This window comes from Grampus griseus (assembly GCF_964374135.1).
Source record: "Grampus griseus genome assembly, chromosome: 19".
NCBI classification, from domain to species: Eukaryota; Metazoa; Chordata; class Mammalia; order Artiodactyla; family Delphinidae; genus Grampus; species Grampus griseus.
In genome coordinates, this window is record NC_139013.1 from 55,408,354 (window position 1) to 55,432,144 (window position 23,791).

At 58.3% G+C, this 23,791-nt stretch overlaps 1 protein-coding gene across 1 annotated transcript in view; it reads right to left on the reverse strand.

Annotated features, from left to right (window-relative positions):
• LOC309837381 (uncharacterized protein C16orf74 homolog) overlaps positions 1-21,775 on the reverse strand; it is a gene marked incomplete at its 5' end in the record, with an annotated part of 30,533 nt that extends 8,758 nt beyond the window's left edge. Inside the window, 5 exons of the mRNA XM_082677841.1 lie at positions 12,357-12,401; positions 19,588-19,699; positions 21,005-21,220; positions 21,309-21,579; positions 21,668-21,775. Coding sequence (XP_082533967.1) covers positions 12,357-12,401; positions 19,588-19,699; positions 21,005-21,220; positions 21,309-21,579; positions 21,668-21,775 — 752 coding nt within the window. The remainder of the gene's footprint in view (positions 1-12,356; positions 12,402-19,587; positions 19,700-21,004; positions 21,221-21,308; positions 21,580-21,667) is intronic.
• Between the last annotated feature and the right edge of the window lie 2,016 nt (positions 21,776-23,791).

Below are 23,791 nucleotides of genomic sequence, written 5' to 3' on the forward strand. Positions count from 1 at the left end.
AAACACCGGGGGAGGTGAGCACTGCTGCCGCCTCCCACAGAGATGAGCCACCCCTTCCTAAGCACCCCCCGTGCCAGGCTCTGGGCGGAGTCCACATTAATCCTCACACCATCCCTCGGATTGCACGCTAGGGTCATGGCCATTCTCCAGCGAGAAAACCAAGGCTTGGAGAAGGAAGGTGACGTGTCTGAGGACACGCAGAGGCCAGGTGGCTCCCAGGCCTGAGCACCCACCTCACTCCTTCCGGTATCAGCCACCACTTCTCATCCTTCAGAAGCCCTGAGCCAGGCCTGTCCTCTGTTCAGGATGCCCCAGGCACGGGGGACACCGCACCATTCCCGGCCCCCGAGCCACCCAGAGGCCGCCAAGAGCAGGCATCGTGGCTTAAGGGCGCCCTCTGCTGGCTCTTTTTAAAATGGCGCTCGATCAGCACCCTGGTGCCGGCTCGCAGACCCTGCCTGGGACCACGTCCCTGGGACCATATCCACTCTTCCCCAAGGCACCATCACACAGTGGCCCTGCCGGACCCACAGTGCAGTGGGAGGCCAGAACGTACACCTGGATTCCTCCACTGGCGGGGCTCCACCTCTGGGCCTCCTTTCCTCACCTGCAAAAATGGGGGTACTTCATATTCGCCACCTCCAGGGGGCGCTGAGAAGATTAAGAGCCACACTGAAGCCTTCACTCCAGCCTAGGGGTCTGACTGTTACACGCATTTCACAGGTGAGGAAGCCACAGAACCCGCCTTGCAGTGCACACTCAAGAAACACAAGCTGTTATTATTAACATGATATTCTAACCTTAGCACTTATTCACCGACGCAGCCAATTCTGAGCACCACCCGCCCTCTGCGTGCAGGTCAGGGACCTTGTCTCATCCCTGCATTCACACAGCTGTCTGTGGAGTGACTCTGAAAAGATATTCCTGGTTCCAACTTAACACTCAAAGGAGACCCTTCCTCCTCATCGGGTTGGAAGGGCCACGGGCTCGGGAAGGAGGAAAAACCGAATCTGAGTCTCGGTCCTCCTGCTTCCCTTCTGTCACTTCCCCGAGCCCGGCCTGCTCAACTGCAGGGTGAGGGGATGCTTCCTTTCCCCTGCAGCGCACGGATAAAGCCCGCAGCACAGAGCCAGGACCGGGGAGATGCTCAGTCCACAGGAAGCTACTGTGCACCTACTGTGTGCTGGGCATTGTTCCAGGTGCTGGGGACACAGCAGAGAACAAGACCGTCTCAGCAGATGCTTCTCTGCTTCTCCCATCACACACTGACTTCCTCTGCCTCTTGCTTCAGGCCCCAGCAGCAAACCAGGACCCCAAAGAGTTCAGAGGAGGCTGGAAAAAATAACGAGGGTCCCCTCTGATCCAAGCCATTGTCGGGAGGGGCCCACATGGGTGATCTACGACAACAGGGCTCCCGGGAGGCCAGGGTCTGTGTGAGCATTTCGCAGGGATTATTTGGTCCTTCCAACGAGGCCCATCTTCCAGATGGACACCCTGGGGCACAGAGAACTCACAGGGGATTTGACACACAGCCTGTCCTCCTGGGGGCCAGGAAGCAAAGAAACCCGTTGCAGAGCCCGGGTCAGTGATAGGAGCAAGCAGCAGATGATGGCAGGGAGGGCTCTCGGGTGGGCAGCAGCACACACAAAGGCCCTGGGGCCAGGCGGAGACTGGGGCTGGCACTAATTCCTCGGAGATGACCGGGTGTCTGGATTTAGTGCAGGTCTTTCAAAAAACACAAATGGACAAATGCCTCCGAGGGTTCCAGATGCACTTAATCTTTTTCTTCTTTTTTTTTTTAAATTCCAATTAAGGGGAAAGCCTTGCATTATTACGAACGAGGCCAGGGCGGATGGATGGGGGTTTTACCATTTCTCGGCAGCCCGGGCCCAGCGGAGATGGCAGTGGATGTTTTAAATCTCTTTTTAATTAAGGGAAAAGCCCCAGCTTGCGTCAGGGATGAGCTACTGAAGAGAGAAGCTGGGAGGAGGAGACAGAGAGCAAGAAGCTTCGCCACGGCCAAGTGGGAAGTGTATTCACCTCTCCGACAGCAACCAACCGCCTCCCTGCCTCTGCTGGACTCCGCAGTCCCTCCCCTCCCCACCAGCCCTGCCGGTCCTGGTGGGCGGGCCTTTCTCCTCCTCACACCAGCCCCTTGGGAAGGCTTCTCCGGGGCCAGCCCGGCTCCATCAAGTCTCCACTGTGTGATGGGCAAGCAGCCCCGCCCCCAGCCCTCAGTCTTCTGGCCTCTAAAATGGACTCAAGAGTAGGCCTGGGGACTTCCCTGGTGGCATAGTGGATAAGATTCCGCGCTCCCAATGCAGGGGGCCCAGGTTCGATCTCTCATCAGGGAAGTAGATCCCACATGCATGCCGCAACTAAGGAGCCTGCCTGCTACAACTAAGACCCGGTGCAACCAAATAAATAAATATTTAAAAAAAAAAAAAAGAGTAGGCCTGCCCTCAGAGGATGACGGAGAACTGAAGGCAAAGAAAATCCACAAAGCCCTTGATGCCTGCCTGAGCCGTGGGAAACGCGTGACGTGTGTAGCGCTGGGTCCTCAGCCTCGGCGCTGCTGGCGTGTGGGGCCAGGTTATTCTTTGTGGTGGGGCCGTCCTGTGCTCTGAAGGGGGCTGACCGGCCTCCTGGCCTCCAGATGCTGTAGCTCCCGCACCGGTGACAACAAAACGTGTCTCCAGACATGGCCAAGTGTCCCCTGGGGGCAGGGTTGTCAGATGAGATTCAGGACAAATAATTTGTTTTAGTATATGTCCCATGCTACATGTGGGACGGACGTACGTATCCTAGGCAATTAGTCCTCGTTTATCTGAATTCAAATGTAACTGGGCATCCCATTTTATGTTTTTTTTCCCTCCTAAATCTGGCAACTCTACCTGGTGGGGGGCAAGATACCCCAGAGCTGAGAACCACCGTCAGAGCTGTTACTAACTGAGACGTTATTTGGGTACTTCAGAGCAGGTGCCTGGGAGCAGGTGGTTTCCTTTGTCCCGAGGGGCTCCACTGCACATCTGCGTGGCTGGAGCCACGGGAAGTGGCTCGAGGATGACCTGAGCCAGAGGACTGGTCTCCCCAGTTCGCCCTTCACCGGCTGTGCGGGCTGAGCAAGATTCTTAACTTCTCTGAGCCTGTGTTTCCTCAGCCGCAAAGAGGCTGCAAGTGGCGGGCCCCTTGGTGGAATAAAGATTTGAACCTTCGCCCTAGATACTAACCCATAACCTGCAGGGCTCTCGTCAGGACATGTGACATCAGGCAGAAGGTGTCTGGGGCAGCCTGGCTAACAGCAGGGGGCCAATCGTTATTAATGCTATTAGTAGTTATTACTGCTATTAATAGGATATTGGGGTTATTCATGTGCAAATAGGCAAGGAGATCCCAGTTAGTCCCAGAGGAAGGAGGTGGCTGGCGTTATCCAGGGCAAACCGGGGAGCACCTGGGGGAGTCCGGGCCCCGAGGATAGGGACGTGTCCGCCAGCCGTGGGCAGCTGAGGCCTGAGAGGGGTGCAGATGGGCAGCTAGACAGCAGAGCGCTCCAAAGCCGGGGAGGCAACAACGGCTGCCTCCGAGCAGGTGGCTGGGAGGGAGGTGAGAGGAGTCTGACTTATTACTACATATTCTCTTGCACATTTTACGTGACGTTTTACACATTCAAAAGATAAAATAATTTAAAAGAGAAATAAAACATCTTCTGAGGAGGGGTGGACATAGACAGATTTAGGAGGTGGCATGGGGAAATGGGGGTGGCGGGGCATTCCTGCTGCAGGAAAGGTCTGATCAAGTTGAGGAGGTGAGACAGTAAAAAGGCGGTGAAAGGGCCGGGGGGAGAATTCGGAGTACAGGCCTGGAGAGGCAGGGAGGGGGATGGGAACGCCACCAGGAACACTCCTTCTCCCTTGAATCACTGAGGAGCGTGGCCCAGCGTGTGGTCGCAGGAGCCCAGGAAGCTGGGAGTCAACCTCACAGAGTCCTGGGCAATGGGGTCGAGCCGGTCTCCCCAGGCCAGAGACATGGGCAGCTGGAAGAGACTCCGGAAGGTCCACCTCAGTCCTGCTCTCACCTCACTCCCCAGCCACCCAGCTCTTTTTCACCTCTTCACTTGGAGACAGCCATGATTACTGTTTTCTTGTGTCTCCTTCCAGAATATTCTATGTATATACGTGCAAATATGTTCCCAGGCATGTGCCTCTTCTTTTTCCAATACAGGTGGTGGCAACAGAGCCACTGTTTTGCACCTTGTTCTTTTCACTTCACTGCAAGAGTTGGAAATGGCTCTCTATCAGCTCAGACAGAGCTGTCGGTCCTTTTTCACAGCTGTCGAGTGTTCCCCTGCACGGCTCACCCTTCTGACCCACAGGTGGGAAGCCCACGGCTGGGCCCTCAGAGTGTGTCTCACGGAGCCGAGGCCGGCTGTGGCGGGTGGCTGTGACAGGGGGCTCTGGCTAAAAGGACAGGTGTCCTCAGTGCTAGGCCCTTCCTGTCCCACAGCGCCTGGTCTGAGCCTTCGGCCCATGTAGATGCTGGGCTGTGCGGCCCAGACCCACCCCCCAGGGCCAGGCTAGTCCCCAGCGGCCCGGATGCTGCCCGCGGCTGGCTCACAGTTCAGCCCCTCTCAGGGCCTACCCTCAGCCCAGGAAAGGTGTCCACCCAGCTGGGTGGAGCTGGGGTGAGGCAAGCAGGGCGCTTAGGGTGCACAGCTTAAGGAGGCACCTGCTCTCGGGGCCAGCCCTCCCCAGTAGGTGGCCAGGCAAAAGGCCTGTCCCCCGCCATCCAGGACAGCTCCGCAGGGCCACTCAGCTCCCAAACTCCCATGGGACAGGCGGAAGCCCAGCCCCGCCCTCAGCCGGCGTGGCTGCCCACGGTAGGCGTTGATGCCACAAGCGCTCGCCAGGCCGCAGGTCCGTCCTGCCACCTGGGACAGACTGAGGACAGCTGTCCATTTGTGTGCTGGACTCCCGGGCAAGTCAGTGACCTCTCAGGGTGGACACCAGGATCACTTACTCTTGCTTTGGCCGTGGAAGGCCTGGCCTTTCAAAGCCATTCCAAAAGGGAAGAAAGCTTATGGGCGCATCTTAGCACGTCTGCGTGCGCACCTTAGCACGTCTGCGTGCGCACCGCACCCCGGGCCGCAGTCCCAGCTCCTGGCACGCCTCTTCCCCTCCAGCAGCAGCCCTGACTCGGGTGGGGTCTAACTCTGCCTGTTTCACAGTTAAAAACAAAAAGCACTGATTCAGGGAGTGCTTGAAGACCCTCAGCCAGGTCACACGAGCCAGCTTCACACCCACCTGTCTCGGGCCCCGCGAAGCCCGTGAGACAGAAGCATTAGGATGGGCGGGGGGCGGGGGGGGGACGGCCAGAGGTGGACATGGGGCAGCTCCGTCCTGGCCCAGAATCACGTCTACACCCCAACCGTGAGGCTGAGGAACCACGGCCCAGGAGGCAGAGAGGAATTCCACAGGCCCGGGCCAGCCGCGTGGCAGCAGCTGATAACTGGTGAACACGGCCCTCGCCCGGGAGTCCTAAGCAGTGCCAGGTCCCTGTCCACTGAGAGCAGCAGAGCCAGGCGGCGGGTCCAGCCCCACCTCCCCACCTCCGTGTCCCGTCCCCGCCTTGCTCCGTCTGGCCTTCATTCCACAAACACTTCCGCAGCACCTCGCCCAAGCCAGGCCCGGAGGAAACTGCGGGCACGGCACCAGGCGGCAGGGGCTCCTCGTGTCCGGGGTGCCCGGTCAGTTCCCGAGGCCCTCAGGGCCCCAGCGCGGCCACACTCTAGCCGTGTGACCTGGGGCGCGGAGCTTCACCACCCTATGCCTCGGTTTCCCCCTCCGTACCCGGGGGGGCATGAGCAATCGTCCTCAGAGCCTTGCTGAGCGGATGGCAGGAGATGCGGGAAGGCAGGAGTGGACCTCCCTACTGGGCCGAGGGGCTGAGAGGGCACAGCGGCCCCGGCCACCCAGGGACAGGCCTGGGAGGGTCCCACATCTTAGTTAAAGTCGAGAGGGTGTTCATTCCGCAAACATTTACTGTGTCCCTACTGTGCGCTGACCCACAGCCGGGAAAAGGGCTCCAGGGATGAGTAAGGCTGCGTGATTCCTGACCCCGTGGAGCCCCGAGAATAAGGAGGAGACAAAGGTTAATCCCGGGTGGGCCCCAGTTAGGGACCGAGCCGCGGGCCCTCCCTCCCTCCTTTGGAAGGAGGCAGGTGCTGGGTTTAATAAATCCCTGCCGTGAGCCAGGAGGGCCGACAGCTCTCCCCCGGGAAGGGGCGGGGCCAAGCTAAGCCCCATCTGCTTCAGCGTTTAGAACAGGCTTTGACTGCCCACCCCTCCTCTGAGTAGGCTGGGGGTCTCCTAGCCCCCCGAGCCCTTCTCCCGGTCAGAGATCTGTTCAGAAGGTTCCAGAACAAGCCCTGGATTGGAGCCTGCATCCCTGAAGCCCAGTCAAGCTAGCCTGGCCCTTGTCACCTTTGGGTGTCAGTCTATACCCCAGGCCCACCAGAAAAGCAAGGGCACGGGCCCCAGACAGTGGTTCTCACCCCAGGCTGCACAGGACAATCACCTGGGGAGCTTCCTCCAAACTAAATCCCGGCGCTGGGCAGCGCACCAGGCCTGCCGCCTCCTGTAGGCGCCGTGAGTGATCCTGGCGTGCAGTGGAGGATGAGACCGCTGCTCTGCAGTGATTCCAGTGCCTCCGATTACTCGGAAAAGACATTCTTGATACAACGCTCAGCTCCCATGGCCGTGCCTGTCCCAGGGACCTCCATTCCCCCTGCTTGGCCCCCGCTCCTGCCCCCAATTCCAACCACATTTGACTCTTCGCTGCTCATCAGCTCACCAAGCCTGTTCCGGTCTCAGGGCCTTTGTTGCTGTTCCCTCTGCCTAGACACTGTTCCCTGCGTTGCGTGGCTGGCTCCAGTGTTGGCACTACAGACAGGTCTTCACTTACCTCAAGTCCCTCTATCGCACCTCTTTGTTCAACCCCCTTTGCAGCTCTCACCACAAAGTATACCAGCCCGGGTCCCGTGTTCACACATTCATTTCTGTCCCCTGTACGTGGAGGCAGGGGAGCCGTGCTTGTCGCTGCCGTGTCCCTGGACCCAGTGCAGTGCCTGGCACGTGGCAGGCGCTCAAGGACCGTTTGCCGAACAAATGAAAAGTCACACAGGAGCACAGCTCTGGCCTGGGCCTCTCCTCCAGGGGGAGAGAGCGCCTGCTGTGTGTCGGGCTCTGTTCCAGGGTGCGCAGGGGTGGCGAGGTTAGGGACACCCCAGGATCTCCACAGGCCCATTTCACAGGTGGGAACACTAAACCTCAGCAAATTAAGATATCGAGCCTTGGCCACTCTCTACCTCGGGGTGGATCCCACCGTGTGACCTTCCCTTTAAAAGTGCGGAGCCAGCACGTTTCTGAAAACTGCTCAAGATGTATTAGCCAAACGAATGCCTTTGGCTCCTACCCGTGTTGCGCTCCTGTCCCCGAAGATGACTAAACCCCAGCTTCCTCCAGCCCCATCCGGCCAGAGCAGTCCTCGGTCTGCCCACCCGCCATCCCCCTTCAAACCCTCTGACACCTTCCTGCTTCTGGCGTTTGCCTGGGAGTGCGTGTGGCCTGGGACACGGTCCCGTCCCACTCTTTCGCAGGCCAGCTCCGCCAGGCGTGCGGCTTCCTCAGCGGTACCACCCCCGGGCTGGGTGGGCTGGGTGGTGCTCTCTGTCCTAGCACAGAGCAGCTTGTGCTCGGACGTCGGTTCCAAGTAACGTGCATCTCCTCCTTACTTTCTGGGCTCCAGGGGTTCAGTGACCGTGGCCGCCTTGCTCAGCCCTGAAGCCCTGTACACCCGGCTGTGGGTTGGCACACAGTAGGGACACAATCAATGTTTGTGTGATGAACAATCTCTCGACCAAATCTGGACCCCGCTGCGGGACAGCTGGAAGCATGTGTTTGCACTAGCATGGGGCAGTGCGGGGTGACTCTCACTTTTGCTGTGGTCCGGGGCTGGTCTCGGGCCTCCAAACGCCAATCAGAAAAATCGGCATCGTAACTGCCACCTCCCAACCACCTAAACCTGGATTATGGGGAGCGGAGGCTCTGAGCCCCAGAAGGGAGCCGGGAAAGATGCCCGAGCAGTCAGGGCCCCCAGTGCCCAGTGTCCTGGGGAATGCACCTGTGTCCTCCTCACTCCCCACCCAACGTGATCATATACTCCACAAAAGAGACTCTACAAAAGCCCCGACATCAGCCGAATCTCTACAGTGGGGCATCCTCAAAGCACCTGACCTGTCCTCCTCAGGACAGTCAAGGTCACCAAGACGAGGAACTTCTGAGACACTGGCCCAGCCCAGAGGGGCCTAAGGAGACGTGATGACTAAACGTAAGGTGGGTCCCAGATGGGCTCGGGGGACAGAATAGGGATGTTCAGTAAAAACTAGGAAATTAGGATAAAGCGTGGACTCTAGTTAAAATAATGTTATCTGTATCGATTCACTGACTGTAATGAATGTACCACACTAATGCAAGATGTTAAGTCCAGGCTTCAGGTTGGGGACGCCCCGCTGAGAGCCACACGGCCCCATCATGTTTCCTGGCAGTGCCACCTGAGGCCGACCGGGACAGACATGCTCAGAGAGCAGGAAAAGCACTCCCCCCTCCCCACCGCCTGCAGAGCCAAGCCCCTCCTGACCGGCCCTGGGGCCTCAAGCCTCGGTCCCTGTGCCTCGGCCTCCCCATCTATAATGTTACCTACGTTGTCCAGCTGTAGTTGAGGACGAGATGAGCAAACTGGGGGAAGACGCTCAGGGAACAGGGCCCGGATCACGGGGACAGACACGCCAGCCCTTACGTGAGAAAGTGCGAGGGAGGTGCTCTCTGGACGGCGGACCGTCCCCACGGGTCACAGCTGCTACAGCCAGGCCCTTGAGCACAAGGCCCCCACTCAAAGTGTCCCGCTGTGCCCACCCTCCTCTGGAACCAGAAACAAAAGGACTTGGGCCCAGCTGTGCTGCTGTCTCCCATGTCACACTCTCGTGATCGCCCACCTTGGGCTGAGTCTTTATTGCCAGACAGGCAACGAGCACGTTCTAAAAATAAGACAGAGAGCTACGTGCTTGTCCCACACGCAGGAGGCTCAGAGGTGAAGTGACTTGTGGTGGGCGGAGTAGCGTTCCCTCCAAATTCACATCTACCCAGAACTTCAAAATATGACCTTATTTGGAAATAAGGTCTTTGCAGATGTAATTACTTAAGGATCTTGTGACGCAATCATCCTGTATTTAAGACTGGCTTTAAGTCCAAAGATGGGTGTCTTCATAAGACAAAGGGGAGAACAACGTCTTTCTAAGAGAAAGGACACAGGGAAACACAGGGGAGGAGGCCGGGTGAAGACGGAGGCAGACGCAGGAGGGATGCGGCCACAAGCCAAGAACGCCTGGAGCCCCCAGGAGCCAGAAGAGGCAGGAAGGATTCTCCCCTCGAGCCCCCAGAGGGAGCACGGCCCTGCTGACACTCTGATTTCACACTTCTGGCCTCTAGAACTGTGAGAAAATAGATTTCTGTGGTTTTAAGCCCCCCAGTTTGCGGTAATTTGTTACAATGGCCCCAGGAAACTAAAACATCGTCTTCTAGGGTTAATGTGGAGATTTAGGAGAGCGTGTGGATAAAGCCTCTAGCTACAGTGGTCACTTCAAGTGTTGAATTAAAATGTTTTCCTCTGAAGAGGCCATACCAGCGGAGGCTAAAGCTAGGCTTCAGGAACAGCCCGCCTGGGTTCCAATCCCACCTGGGTCCCAGCTGTGTGGCCCCGGGCAACTACATGACCTCTCTGTTCCTCAGCTTCCTCACCTGGAAACTGGGAATCCTAGAAGTACTCACTTCGTGGTGGGAGGAGGGATGGATGACTTGACCCACTCAGAAGGCACAGAAAAGGGCCTTGCCTGGGCCAAGCCCCCAGGAAGAAGCCACCATTTATCCATATTACTTGACCAGGTCATTCTGATTTCTGGAATTTACCTCAAACAAATACTAATTTTAAAAAGTTAGAAAGCAAAGATGATCAAAATGACATGATCCACGAAAGCAACACGCTGGGAACAACCCCAAGACCCACCCTTGGCAGAAGTGGACACACACAGGCATTAAAGAATCGTGAAAGTGATAACTGGCTGGAGACGCGCAGCACTCGCACCCAACATTAAATAAAATATAAACAGAAGACGGTGCGCAACTGCACGTCCCAGCACCAACAACCAGGCGGAAGCACACCTGTGGGCAGCGAGGGAAGGGACACGGATAACCGTGAACTTCACCGGCGCAGGCATCCAGTCCTCTGCAGTTCCCCGTAAGAAGGAGGTTCCCAAGAGGGAGAGGACCCAGGGCTCCTGGGCTGGGGGGCCTGGGTCATCCTGGTGAAGCACAGGGAGAGGGGTTCTGCGCTCCCCCCACCCCCTGTGCCCTGAATCACACCTAACCCTGTGTGGGCCTCGTCACCTCCAGAGACCAAGGCTGGGGGGGTGGGGCTGGGGGAGGGAGAAGGCGGTGGGCCAGCTCCAGAGCGCCAGTGAGGAAAGATGCATGAGCGCCCCTCGCTGGGCGCCACCAGCTCCCGTACCCCTCCCAGCACCCAGCTCCGTCGGGGCCCTTTGAAAAGCTCCCAGCCCAGGGGCACCCGGCCTGCTGCCCGGGCTTCAGTCCTGCAGGTGGGGGGCTCTCCCAGGGATCCTCAGCAGCTGTAGCTCCTGGGTCTCCTCCCCTGGCCGACCCCCAGCCTCGGGCTGGAAGGCAAGTGGTCCCCAGAGGCCCCTCCAGGACCTCGGTTTGTCAAAGACATCCTGACACACAGCCAAGTGTGGAAGCAGCCCAGTCTCCATCAAGGGATAAACGGATAAACCAAACGTGGGCTACACACACCACGGAATATTATTCAGCCACGGAAAGGAAAGCTATTCTGACACACCTGCTACAACATGGACGAAGCTTCCCCGTTATGCTGAGTGAAGTTACGCCAGACACAAAAGGACAGTGGCCGTAGGATTCCACTTATGTGAGGCACCCGGAGGGGGCAAATTCAGAGACGGAAAGTAGGCTGTAGGGGTCAGGGCTGGGGGAGGGGAAGGGTGAGTCAGGGTTTAATGCGGACCGAGTTTCAGTTGGAGAAGATGGAGGAGTTCTGGAGACGGATGGTGGGTGACGGTTGCACAACAATGTGAATGTACTCGATGCCGCTGAACTGTATGCCTAAAAAGGGGTACGATGGCAAATTTCATCTCACGCGTATTTTACCACAATCAAAAACCAAAACAAAACGCTTGTCCTGAACGCCTGCTCTGTGCCCGGCACTGGGGAGACCCACAGCAAAATCTAAGGGTAAAGGGTCCTTGAGCGCCAAGCGTTCGGAGCTAACCCTCCCGGATGCCCGCTCAACAAACACCTCCCCCCGCTCGTCCAGGGGGACCACTGCTCCCCACTGGCCCACAGTCTTGGAGGAGCTGTCCGTCAAGATGCCCTGCCTCCCTCCGAGGGCCAACCAGAGGCTCACCGGAGCTCACTCATCCCAGCTGCAGGACTTGAAGGCTGGTCCCTCATCCTGGGGGGGCCCCTCCCATACCTCCTGACTTCCTGTGCCAGAGGATGGAGCTGGGGAAAGGCCTGAGACAGGCAGGAGGGGAGTCAGGGGCTGGTGGGCGTGCTGTACGTGGGCAAGGGGCCACCAGGGCGACTCCCAGATTTCAGGCTGGGGAGACGTGGGGTGGGAGCATTCGTCACCCCATAATGAGATTCGCGTGGGCCGTGTGGGTCTGAGGTGCCCTTGAGACATCCAGACGCTGGTCCGAAGGGTCCAGAGCACGAGACAGAGGTCTGGGCTGCCTCCGCCGGCGCCCGTATCACCCCTCAATGACTCAGTGTCCTAGAACTTTCTCCCCGCTGGCCTTTCCCCTCTCCCAGCCCTCCTTCCCCGGCACCCGGCAGGTGGGACCACCTATCTCAGTGATAACAGGCCCCTCGGGGTGGACAGCAAACACCCCCGTGCGGGCGTGGCACCTTCCTCCAGGACCTCTTACCCCCTGACTCTGCACAGCCTGGGATTCATCCCTCCGAGGGGCCAACCAAAGCGTGGGGGGGGCCCTGGGACGTTCCCCCATCACTCAGCTCCAGGGAAGCGGAAGGCCTGGAGGAGTGCTCAGCGCACTCGCACGGCGCCTACTGCGTACAGGTGCTCCTTTACTGGGCGTGCACCTTCCATCTCAGGGACGGCAACACTGGGGTCTCAGGGTCCACTCTCTCTCCTGCCTCCCCCCACCTCCCCCGCCCCGCCCCCCTTAAGGGCTGGAGGGAGAGCCACCCGCTTACCTTTCAGGCAGGTCAGCTTCAGCCCCATGTCGGTGCCTCTGCAGCCTGAGGAGAGGAGAGGCTTGTTTGTATCGGCCACGCGTGTCCAGGCCCCACCCCCGGCCTGATGGGTGCACAACAGGAAGTAGCAGCGGAGAGAAGCCGCGGCCGAGGCGCTTGCCCGCTACAGCTGGGCTGCATTTGCTCAGAGCCCAGGGTGTGCTGGCGGAAAAAACTTTCAGGCGCCTCAAAGCTAAATATACCGGAGGAGGCCCAGAGCGGCGTAGGAGCCAGTGAAGGTGCCGGTGAGGCCTGGCCCGGGCAGATGAGGCAGAACCAGCAGAGCGTGGCTGGCTTTGGGGACAAGGGGGCCCTGAGCTCGCAAAATGGGTGTGCCTTTTGTTACAATGCTGCCCCTCTTCTAAAATGCAAATTCTTCAGAGATCTAACAGATGAAGGGACCCCAGTCCCCTGTTAAAATTTCCCAGCCCGTTCCCACGATCTCCCTGCAAGGGGATGGTCCTAAGCATTCCGACTAGTTGATGGGTGAACAGAGGCAGCGGCTCGACACTCAAGCCTCGGGTGCGCCCCTGGGAGGTGCTATCACTGCCCCCGTTTTACGGATGTGGAAATCGAGGCTCAGAGAGGTGTCAGCAGCTGCCTGAGGCCACTCAGCTTACTAGAAGGAGTGGAGCTGGGATTCCAAGCTGCTACTGCCCTGACCCCCGCCCGCCCACAGGGGTCTGTGAGGCTCTTGCAGGCTCTCTGAGAGGGTGAAGTCGGGGATCCCTTGCCTCCCAGGGCACCTGTGTGCTAGGCTGGCAGCGGCGGGGGGTGGCCGCGAGCAGCGCCCACACATGTCTGACGGGCCCTTGTGCTCGCAAGCCCGTCGTCTCTTTGTCCTGCACGAGGCTGAGACCCAAGGCAGGCGCCCCTGACAGCCACCTCTGGCTTTGCCAGCTGTCCCTGGATTCACCCCAGCCCCTCCTTGCTTTCTCTGCCCCGCTTCGCTATTCCTTGGGCTCAGACCTCCCAGCCCCCTTCCCTATTTCCCTTATTGATACATTTCTTGCACATTTCCCATCCTGGCATCTGGTTTCAGAAGACCCAACACAAGTGGATTCAAGGCCACATGGGACCCCGCACCTCAATGTAGGCAAACTGGCAGCAACAGAGGTGTGTTGCAGGAACAGAATGTACCATGGCCCAGAGGACAAGAGGGGCGTGGCCCACGGGAGGAAACGGAGGGTGGGGGTGGGGGGGCGGGCAGGTACAGGCCACAGAAGGGCCAAAGCTGAGCCGGACCGTGGGGTCTCTGGAGGCTGGTTACACAGTTCAGAGGTTCTTCTGAGCGCTCCTAGGAGCCTCCACATTCTAGGGGGCTGTGCAGGCCCGTCTCCTCCCCCCAGGCCCTCGCTACCAGCAGCCCTGGCACCAAGAGCTTGTTAACAATGCAGCATCTCAGCTCTACCTGGATGCACTGAGCCAGAATCAGCATTTTAACAAGGCCCCTCGAGGTCAGAGCAGCTCGGCTCTGGGCCAGAAACTGTGGAGCCTGAGTGGTGAAGACAGCGGGGCAGTGAGGGTACGGAGGGGGAAGCAGCTGGAAGTTGGGGTGATGCACAGGCTCAGGCTTGTGAGAGGGCTCGGTCTGCAGGAGGGGCGGAGATAAAGGCTTCAATTTAGCCAGGTTGAACTTGTGGGCCGGTAGGAGGTGGACAGGAGATGTCCCCTAGGGGATGGACTGGGGGACTAGGAGGGAGGGAAGGGGAGGGGGAGGGGGAGGGAGAGAGGGAGAGAAAGGGAGGGCGGACAGACAGACACCTTGGGGAACAGATTCAGGGCAGCTGTGTGCTAAGGGAAACGTTTCCCTGGCTGGGACCCGAGCCTGGCTCAGCCATGTGACCGCAGGCAGGTTTCTCAACCTGCCAAGCCTTCACTCTCCTTATCTGTAAAACGGGGCTGATGTGCGTGCAATGGTGTCAACTGGGTGTCGGGAGGGGGCGACTGCGAAAGGGCTTTGCTCCGCGCGGCGCACAGCAAAGGTCCCAGAAGCGTAGGCTGCCGTTATTTCTGACAGTGATGGAGGGGAGGGAGGTGGTGTTTTCCCACTGGAGCCTCTTCTCCAGGGCCGCACCGCTCAGAGCTGCTCCCGGTCAGGTCAGGTCGGGTCGGCAGCTCCAGCACCCCCACGGGGAGGCTGTGAAAAGCGTAGGCTCTCAGACCCCGCCCGCCCACACGCTCAGGAGCTGCATCCCAGCAAGAACCAGGTGATGTTCTGAGCAGGTGAGAGTCGGTCGCCAGGCGCTTTCCAAAAACACAGAGGCCTGGGTCCCTCCCCCAGAGATTCCTGGTAATTGGCCTGCGGTGCGGCCTGGCACTGGGATTTTCAAAAGCTCCCGGGGTGGGGGGCAGTGGGGGCACTCTAGTGTGCAAGATGAGATGCCAGGGAGAATGCATCCTTCCTTAGGAGAAAGGGGGACTGGGGCTGGAGGAGAGAGAGCCCCAGAGCAGACCTATGGGAACACTGGGCACCTTTCTGAGCATCCGCCCTGTGCCCAGCACCCTCCAGAGAAACTTGACAGAGATTCACGGTCAGTCAAGGCTCACAACAGCCCGGTGAGATTGGGACCGTTCCTACCCTCACTTTGCCAATGGGGAAACTGAGGCACCAAGAGGTTATTAGTTAACCTGCAAAAAGGTCGTACGGGGAGCAGATGGTGGGCTCGGAATTTCAAGCCAACCGCAGAGCTTACCTCCGTCGTCTCTGCCCACCCCACCACTCTCCCCCAAGCTGGGTCTCCTGCCCAGCGGTCTGCCCCTGAGGTCGGGACCCCTGCTAGGCACACTTAACATCACAACTGTACAGACGCTGTGCGCAGCACTCTGATTCCACAGTCTATGGCTCTTCCATTCTGTCTCAGCTAAGTGCTGGCCACAACCCATCCAATAGAGTTTACAACACATCCCAGTGCAGGGTTTATAAAACAGTGATTCGCGCTGAAGTCCTCATTGATAAAGTGATGTCAGGACTTTGCTGTCAAATACAACAGAAAAACAGCGGCTGTGCTGTGGGGGGGGCTGGGGACGCCATTTGCTGTTGAAGCTGGGACATGGGAGTTCGTGACATACTTTTGTGTCTGTCTGAAAAGTAATAAAATGGTCAAAAGAAAGACAACTGCCTAGGAGGTGACGGTATGAGGCCAATGTCGAGTTTTCTGATTTTGATCATTGGGCTGCGTTTTGCAAGAGACAGTCCTTGTTCTTAGGAAACACACACTGAAGTGTTCAGGTTCCAGGGCCATCATTTCTGCAGCTTCACTCAGAGTTCGGCCAGAAATCTTAACGGGCCTCAAGCCCATAAAGCAACGGTGGGCAAACGGTGAAGGATACACAGTAGCACCTCCTGTTCCCGCACGTTGTCTGCAAGCTTGAAACTATTTCAAGAGAAGCATTCGACAAAGGAAAGGAAAGCAGAGTGCAGCTCAACCAGAGTTACCCAGCCCCCGCAGCTGGAGCATCAGATCGGCTTTCCTACAACTTCTCTGATGTGGCTGGAGGGGCAGCCAGGGACTGCAGCTCTGGCTGGGGGAAGGCGCTGTGTCACACTGTTCCTCCCAGAAAATAGTCCTGAATTGACGGGTTTTATCCCCAAAGTTGTCGTGTGACCTTAAAAATACCTATCTCTGCAGGCTTCCCTGGTGGCGCAGTGGTTAAGAATCTGCCTGCGGTGCAGGGGACACGGGTTCGAGCCCTGGTCCGGGAAGATGCCACCTGCTGCGAAGCAACTAAGCCCGTGCGCCACAACTACTGAGCCTGCGCCCTAGAGCCCGCGAGCCACAACTACTGAGCCCGTGTGCCACAACTACTGAAGCCCACGCGCCTAGAGCCCGCGCTCTGCAACGAGAAGCCACCGCAATGAGAAGCCCGCGCACCGCAACGAAGAGCAGCCCCCGCTCACCGCAACTAGAGAAAGCCCGCGCGCAGCAACGAAGACCCAACGCAGCCAAAAATAGATAAATAGATAAATAAATGTCTATCTCAAAGCACTCAGGGAAAGAAAGAAGAAAGCAGGAGGGAGAGGACCTGGCAGCCTGGATTCAGGGGACACTGGGGGACAGGAAGCCGTGCCAGGGTCAGGTAAATGTCGCATCAGGAGGACTTGTCTACGTGTAGTGATTCTATTTCTGGTTTCTAGAACTCCCAAACGGAGTTTTCACTAACCGACTTTTCTTATCCCAGTGCACATTGCTGTAACGCCCCACAGGGGCAGAAGGAAGGTGGGAGTGGCTGAGAGGAACTGGGAGTCTGTGCAAGCTGTGTGACCTTAGGCCAGTCATTTCCCTCTCTGAGCCTGAGACGCTGATGCTCTGCCTCCCAGGCTCTGTGTCCTCATCAGGCATCCGGGCCCAGCCTCCAGGACAGGGCCTGGGACAGGTGTCACCGTCATCATCACCTCACTGTCAAGCATACATGTCATCATGTCACCATTCAGCACCCTCTGAGGGTGCTGTGTGGGAACAGAACCAGGGGCACCCTGCCACGTGGTCCCGGATTCCGAGGTGTGGCCTGTTGCAGCAGAAGGAATCGCTCCCCAGGGTGATTTATGCAGGACTGTGGGCAGAGCCCCACCCACTCTGCTCCCTTCGTGAGTGGGCTGGGGGGCAGCCCCCCGCAGGGATGGAAGATGCTTTTGTGGGAGACACCCCCGTACGTGGGATGGGACGGGATGTCTGGCGATGAGGGAGGCAAGCCTGATGCTTCATCTGTCCAAACGGTAGCCACACCGACACCTAACCGTGGGGAGTGGGGCTATATCCCCCCAAACGCCACCATCACAGCTGACAGGTGTCAGGCTAATGCTTTCAAGAGGCCGAGCCCATTACAAGAGTTCCTAACCCTGACAACACCCCACGAGATAACATCATGCCCATCCCCCATGTACACAGGAGGGAACGGAGCTCCAAGCGGTCAAGCGGCCAGGGAGCCGCAGCCCCTAGCCCGGCTGATCTCGCCACACCGCTTAAGTGTCTATCATTCTACTCGCGGAGGTCTACACCGTCTGAATTTGTTACAAAGATACACATTTTTGTAATTAGAAAATAAAGATTTAATGGGCAGAAAGGAAAGATTTCACGAGAGGGGGCTCCCTTAGCTTGGCACGATGGTAGGGAAGCAGTCGGACCCAAGAGAATTGCTAGTTTAGGTATAAATGTTCTCTCTTTTCACACATTCGCAGGAGTGTGAAAAACCTCCCTTTCATATTGAATCGGGGTCTGTTTATGTTCCATTCAAAATATCAGATTGTTACTTCTTTGCACAACAGCCTGAGTTAGAACAGGTTCTTTCTTGCACCCAGGCATAAAAATCTCCCTACCGCCAAATGGCCACGACAGGATCCTCTCTGGTGACAGGGATGGGCAGCGAGTGATAAAAACTTACGTCCTCCTGCAGGGGGTCTGCCCCTCCCCTGAGAGGTGGAGAGAGAGATGGGATATCTGCTGCTTTGCACCCCACACGGCCTCTCTAAAGCCATGGGGAAAGGACACACCTGGCCAAGGTGTCCGTTGCTGTCTTTATAGCCGCCTTGCAGGTAAGAGCCACAAACGACCAGCTCGCAGCCGTGAGTGCTGGCCAGCTCACCCCCTGCAGGTTTGCAATACGAAGAGAACAGTCAACAAATGTGTTCTCTGCACAGAGTAAAAAGTAAAGAAGATGTAGCCCTGTGTACCGGAGACACAAGAACCACCCCAGGGCCGAAGGCACCCTGCTTGTAGAATTCCGGCCAAGGTCGGCTGAGTCCCTTCAGTTTCTGCTTTGGTGGATCATGGAGGTTGGGCTGTAGAGGATGAAATAAAACCCCTCCCGGCATGAATCCTGCAGATCTGGAACTGGAACTGGTCAAATAAAATACAGGATGCCCGACTACTGCATGGGACATACCCCCACTAATCATCATCTATCATTTATCTGCCATTCACGTCGAACTGGGCATTTAATTTGCTAAACCTGGCAACCCTACACAAAGGCTGTCACCTGGGTTTCCCAGATGAGGCCATGTAGAAAGGGAAAGTCAGTGAAAGGCAGCGTCGGGCTAGAAGCCTGAACTTGGTCTCTGGGGAGTCAAGCTCCCAGATGAAATCAGAGTAGCTCTGTGGAGGTCATGACTCAGCCCAGGCACAGGGCCTCACACCCTGAACCAAGATCTCACTTGAGGACCAAGGAGAGGCCAGGTGTGAAGAATCATAGCTGAGGAATGTGACCCTTTGCCTAGGTGGGTGGACCCACCAGAGCAGATGGAATCAGGTTCCCCTCCCAGCTGGGGGAGTCTGGGCAAGCTCTCCGTGCCTGTTTCCTTACTGCAAACACAGGGGAGACGTACTAACAGACTGGCCAATCAGGGCTCCCAGCAGGCACGCGACACATCTTGGTTTTCTTCCTTTTTTAAAAAATGCACTTTCCTTTTGCAACAGGATTAGAATTCCTGCAACACCAGCCAAAGGGACTGTGCTGGGAACAGATGCTACGAGCGTTAACATGCTTCCCATCCTGGTACACAGAGTGCAAACACGAGCCTCTCCCTGGCTTTAGCCCACACACCTGCAGGAGGCCTGGCCCACAGCTGCTTGCCGACGGGAAGCGAAAGAGGATGGGCCTGGGGGCGGGGGCAAGGTGCCCACCAAAATCCCCACCCGCTTCGCTGTCACCCGGCAGGGTCTTGGGCCACCTGGGGTCTAGCCATGGCCTTCCGCTGACTGCCCATGTAAGTCTGAGCACAATACTAGCCCACTGCCACCTCGGGGCCTCTGGGAGATTAAACTCAACACTTAGGATCTGTGCAACTTTCCCTACGTTATACATCAATAAAAATGTTTCAAAATAAGGGGTATTGTACTAGAAGTTAGGCTAATGGTTAATTCATCATGGGTTAAGTAGAAAACATGTCATTGTTTTTACAGCAACCTTGAAGTTAGGAGTCACAAACTCCTAATCACTCCCTGCAGGTTTGCAGGGCAAAGAGAAAAGTAAACTATTGTGTTCTTTGCACCAAATAAAAAGTACCTACAATGTGGCACTGCCTGTGGTACACACAGAACCACCCACGGCTCCCAGGGGAGACTACGGCTCCATGGGGTACGAGTGGGTTCCTGTGGAATTTCTGGTTCTTGATCTGGGTGTACACTTTTCATGTCTACACGTTACTGTGTGTATATTATACATTAACAGTATTTTCATGGGGGAAGGCTTGTACCTGGTGGTCCTACGCCGTGAGGGCTGGGGGTCCACGGCCCGGCCTTGCCACTTACCGCCCGCGCGTGACCTTGGATCAGTCACTTTATCGTTACAAGCCTCTGCGTCCTCATCTGTAAAATGGAGATAACAGCATTAGGTCAGAGAATGAACACAGAAAACGCAGGTGATGGCTACCATCATTTAGTGCTCAATAAACATGAAATAGCACCGCTGTCTTTCCGTGGCCACCGAGGGGAAGTCCACAGGTGTTCTCAACCTCAGGGCCCACGGAGGGCACCCCACTGGCCAAGAGAAAGGCTTCCAGGGAGAGGAGATTAGCCTGGCGGAGGTTTCAGCCTCCTTGGGGCGGGCAGAGGGATTAAGTCTTTCCATAAATACATGGCCTCCCTCCCATCCAGGGTGGGGACACAGAACCCAAGGTGGGTGTGGCCTGGACAGGTAACACGGTGCTTTCTGGAGTTAACCTGGCCTGGGACAAGGGCTCCCCAAGCGCCCCTGGGGGCTGTGCAGGAAACCCTGGAGCCTGCCAATCCAGGTGGGCCACTCCGAGCCTCAGTTTCCTCATCTGTAAGATGGGGTGTTTTTTCACAAAGGCTGCACAATCACAGGAGCGTTTCCACCGGGCTGCCTTCACCTCCTCGTCCCCCACCCCCATCCTCAGTGAGACAAGGAGGCTCAGCTTGCACAGACTTTTCTGAGCCGGGGAGCAGTCTGAGAGAGGTCCCAGCCGCCCTGACCCCGCCCACCAGGCTGGCCACGCCGGGCTACAGGTCATCCTTTGTAAGGAGTGCCTCCCCCCAGGTCCGCTGAGCTCAGCAGGCCGGGAGAGTCGCGAGTGCGTTCACACTCAAATCTCCCTTCGAGATTGCAAACCTGCTTTGATGCTCTGGGAGCGAAGGGGGCCCCTAAGTGAGGCGGTTCATAAATAATATATTCTGAAATACTCGATAGAGGGGAAATGGTTCCTCTCGAGGCCTCCTGCCCCCACCCCCCGCCGGGCTCCTTTCCAGCTTTCAGGAGTGGCGGTCTGGTCCGTCCCCCAGGAGCTCGTGACAGCGCGGGGTGGCAGGTGGGGAGTGGGGGGCCGGAGGCTTCCACGCGCGGGGACACACCCCTCCCCCGACCCGCCCAGTCTTAAGCTGCAACACGGCCGGAGGAGGCCCAACTCTCCCCAAACCCGCGTATCCGCAGAAAAGTCTGCAAGAAGTTGGAGGGGCACGCCCGAACCCGCGGGGGTCCCCCGCCGCCCCCCGGGGCCCCCGCCCGCCCCAGGGACGCCACTCCCGCCGCGGGGGCTGGCGGGGCGTGGACGCTGCTCGGCGGGGCTGCGGCTCTCGGGAAGAGCGGCGTCTTCTAGAAGGGTGGGGTGGGCAGCGCCGTGCCAGGCACCGGGGAGCGCGGCGCAGGGCACTCACCGCTTCCTGGTGGGCTCACTGTGGGGCCCGCCCCGGCGCCGCTGGCGGCGGCGGCCGGGCTCGAGGGGCCGCGGCGACAAGCCTTCAAGAGAGAGCAGCGGAGCTCCTGGCCCGGGCCGGGTAGCGCGCTGGAGCCCCGCTCCGCCCCGGCCGGCGCTCGGGGCAGCCGCCGCCGCCGCCGCCGTCGCCGCGCGCACGCCTCCCACCGCCCCCTCCCTGGCCCCCGAGGGCGGTGCTGACGGCGGCCCCGCCTCGCCCGCGGGCGCCGGATCTCACCGGCCCGGCGCGGGGGCAGAGCGGGTACCGCCCGCCGCCTCCTTAGGGAGCGGGCCAGGGGTGCGCCGGGCGCCCGCGCCTCCGGCCTCGCGGACTCCCCTACCCTCCTTAGTTTCCTCTCGCCCCGGCCCGAGGGTGAGGTCGAAGCGGGGGAACCCAGGGAAGGTCTGGGCCGCGGCCCGGGGGGCGCTCTCGGCCGCGCGCCCCTTCCGAAGCTGGGTGCCGGGTCCCCTGCGGCTGTGCCCCCCCAGCCCTGGGTGGTGGAAGTTGAGCCTCGGGGTTCCCTCCACACCGGACGCCTGTGCTTGAGGGGGAGGGGGGAGGTGTGGGGCTCCAGCATCTCGCCACCCCCACCCTGGGCCCTGGGGACACGTTGACAGTACGCACCCTCTCCCCACCCCGGCTAGTCGCTGGCCTGTGGGGCTTCAGATGGCCCTCGTGATCAGAGGGCAGCTTCCCCGGTGTCAGCGTCTGGCCCTTTGGCTCGCCACACATGCTTTTGCACCCCACTTCTGGGGGTGAACCAGGGGGCGCGGCCCAGCTGGAGGGTGTTAGGACTTGCCTCCTGGCCGCTGGGCCGCCTTCGGGTTTCTGAGGACGCCCAGCTGGTAGTCATTACCCAGTTCCCAGAGGTGTGGGTGCAGAGGCCTTTTACCAAGTGGGTTTCTCAGGAGGCCTCCCACAGAGAGGAGACCTCTGCAGGCACCTACCCAGCGTGCCAGGAAGAACAAAGCCAACCCCTAGCAAGTGTTTCCCATGTCATTGTCACAAGCCTGTCCGGCCAGCTCCGTCTTACAAGCCCAAGATCCCCACACCCCCTGCTCTGTGTCCTTCTGGAGGCTTCGAAAGGGAAACTGAGTCTCAGAGCAGGACAGTGACACCCCTTCTGTGAATGCAGGGAAGCATGGGTTGCAGGAAATAAGAGTCAGCGCCCTAGCCGTGTTCTCCCTTTGAGTCATTCCTAAATAAGAGTCAGCGCCCTAGCCGTGTTCTCCTTTTGAGTCATTCCTAAAGTATTACAATCTTTTGGTTCCCCTGAGCGTATCCAGTCCAGAGGGACAGGCAGGAAATGTATCATGTCCCCCCCCTCCAAATAGAAGGACAGAGGTGGGGGGCAGGGTTAGGGGCTGGATGTCCCCCCACCCGTCCCCGTCCCTGCCTTCCTCCTCGGGACGGAAGGTGGCCTGCGAGGGTCCTGTGCCCTGGTTCCTCCCCAGGGAGCTGTGGGGCAGGGCTGCTTCGCATCGTCTCCTGTGATGGTGGCAACAAAGGCGTGGGGAGGCCTCCAGAGACGGCGGGCACAGCCAACCACATTCTTGTCACGGAAGCGAGGCCCCTTCTGCCGGCCGAGAAGCCCTGAGCAGGCCGAATGCTGGGCACTGGTTGTGACATCAGCCTGTCTCTGGGCCCCAGTTCCCACAAGGAGAAATGGCGACCCATTGATTTCTTTTTTTTTATACAGCAGGTTCTTATTAGTTATCTGTTTTATGCATATTAGTGTACAGACCATTCATTTCTGTAAGCACTTTTTGAGCATCTATTCTGCGCCGGACACCGGGTACCGCAGTGAACAGCATAACTGGCACTGACTGAGCGCTCCTTAGGCACGTGGCCTGCTGTCACCGCCTGCTCAGGACAGCCCTGCTCTCTCCATTTCCCAGGTGTGGGGCCCACAGCAGAGGGAGGCCACAGGTCATCCCGCCGCTGAGTGGTGCGTTCCGACCTGTGCCCTGCTCTGCTGCCCCAAGCAGGGAGAGGAGCGGCCAGGCTCAGCACTGGGGGAGGGGATGCGGGGCTCATGTGAGGAGGTCCAGGCGGATGTGTTTCGTGGACTGTATGGGGTTGAGATAAGGAATGGAAAGAATCCGGTTTAGTTTGCCTCCTCCCTCAGGAGGCCTGAGAACAGCGGGGTTTGTGCCCCAGGCTCAGGAATTCTCAATGTCAGCACTTGGATGCTGGGGCTGGATAATTAGATCTGCCATTGGGGGGCTGCCCTGGGCACTGTAGCCATTGGGGGGCTGCCCTGGGCACTGTAGGTGCTGGCCAGCATCCCTGGCTTCCACCCACTAAAGGTCAGTAGCATAGCCCCCTCCCCAAGTGGTGACAACCAAAAACCTCCCCAGAGGTTGCCAGGGGACACCCTGGGGGGCACGACTGCTAGTGCCTTGAGAACTCCTGAGAGTATTCCAGTGGGTTCCAGCCCTGGCAGCATGCCAGGATCCCCGAGGGTGGCACTTAACCAATAAATAAATACAAATGGATGAAGCAAACACCCAGGCTCGGGTTCACCCCAGGGACCCTGACCTAATTGGTCCAGTTAGGGCCAAGGTATAGGTGTTTGTTCCGTAAAAACTCCCATATACGTTAATCGGCTGATACCACGGAGAACCTCGATCTGAGGGTCAGAGCCCACTTGGAAGGATAGAGACTTCAGGCACAGATCTACCTAATGCAAATCTGTGCGGTCTGGACGGGTCCTGATTTGAACAAACCAATCAGAAAAATATATTT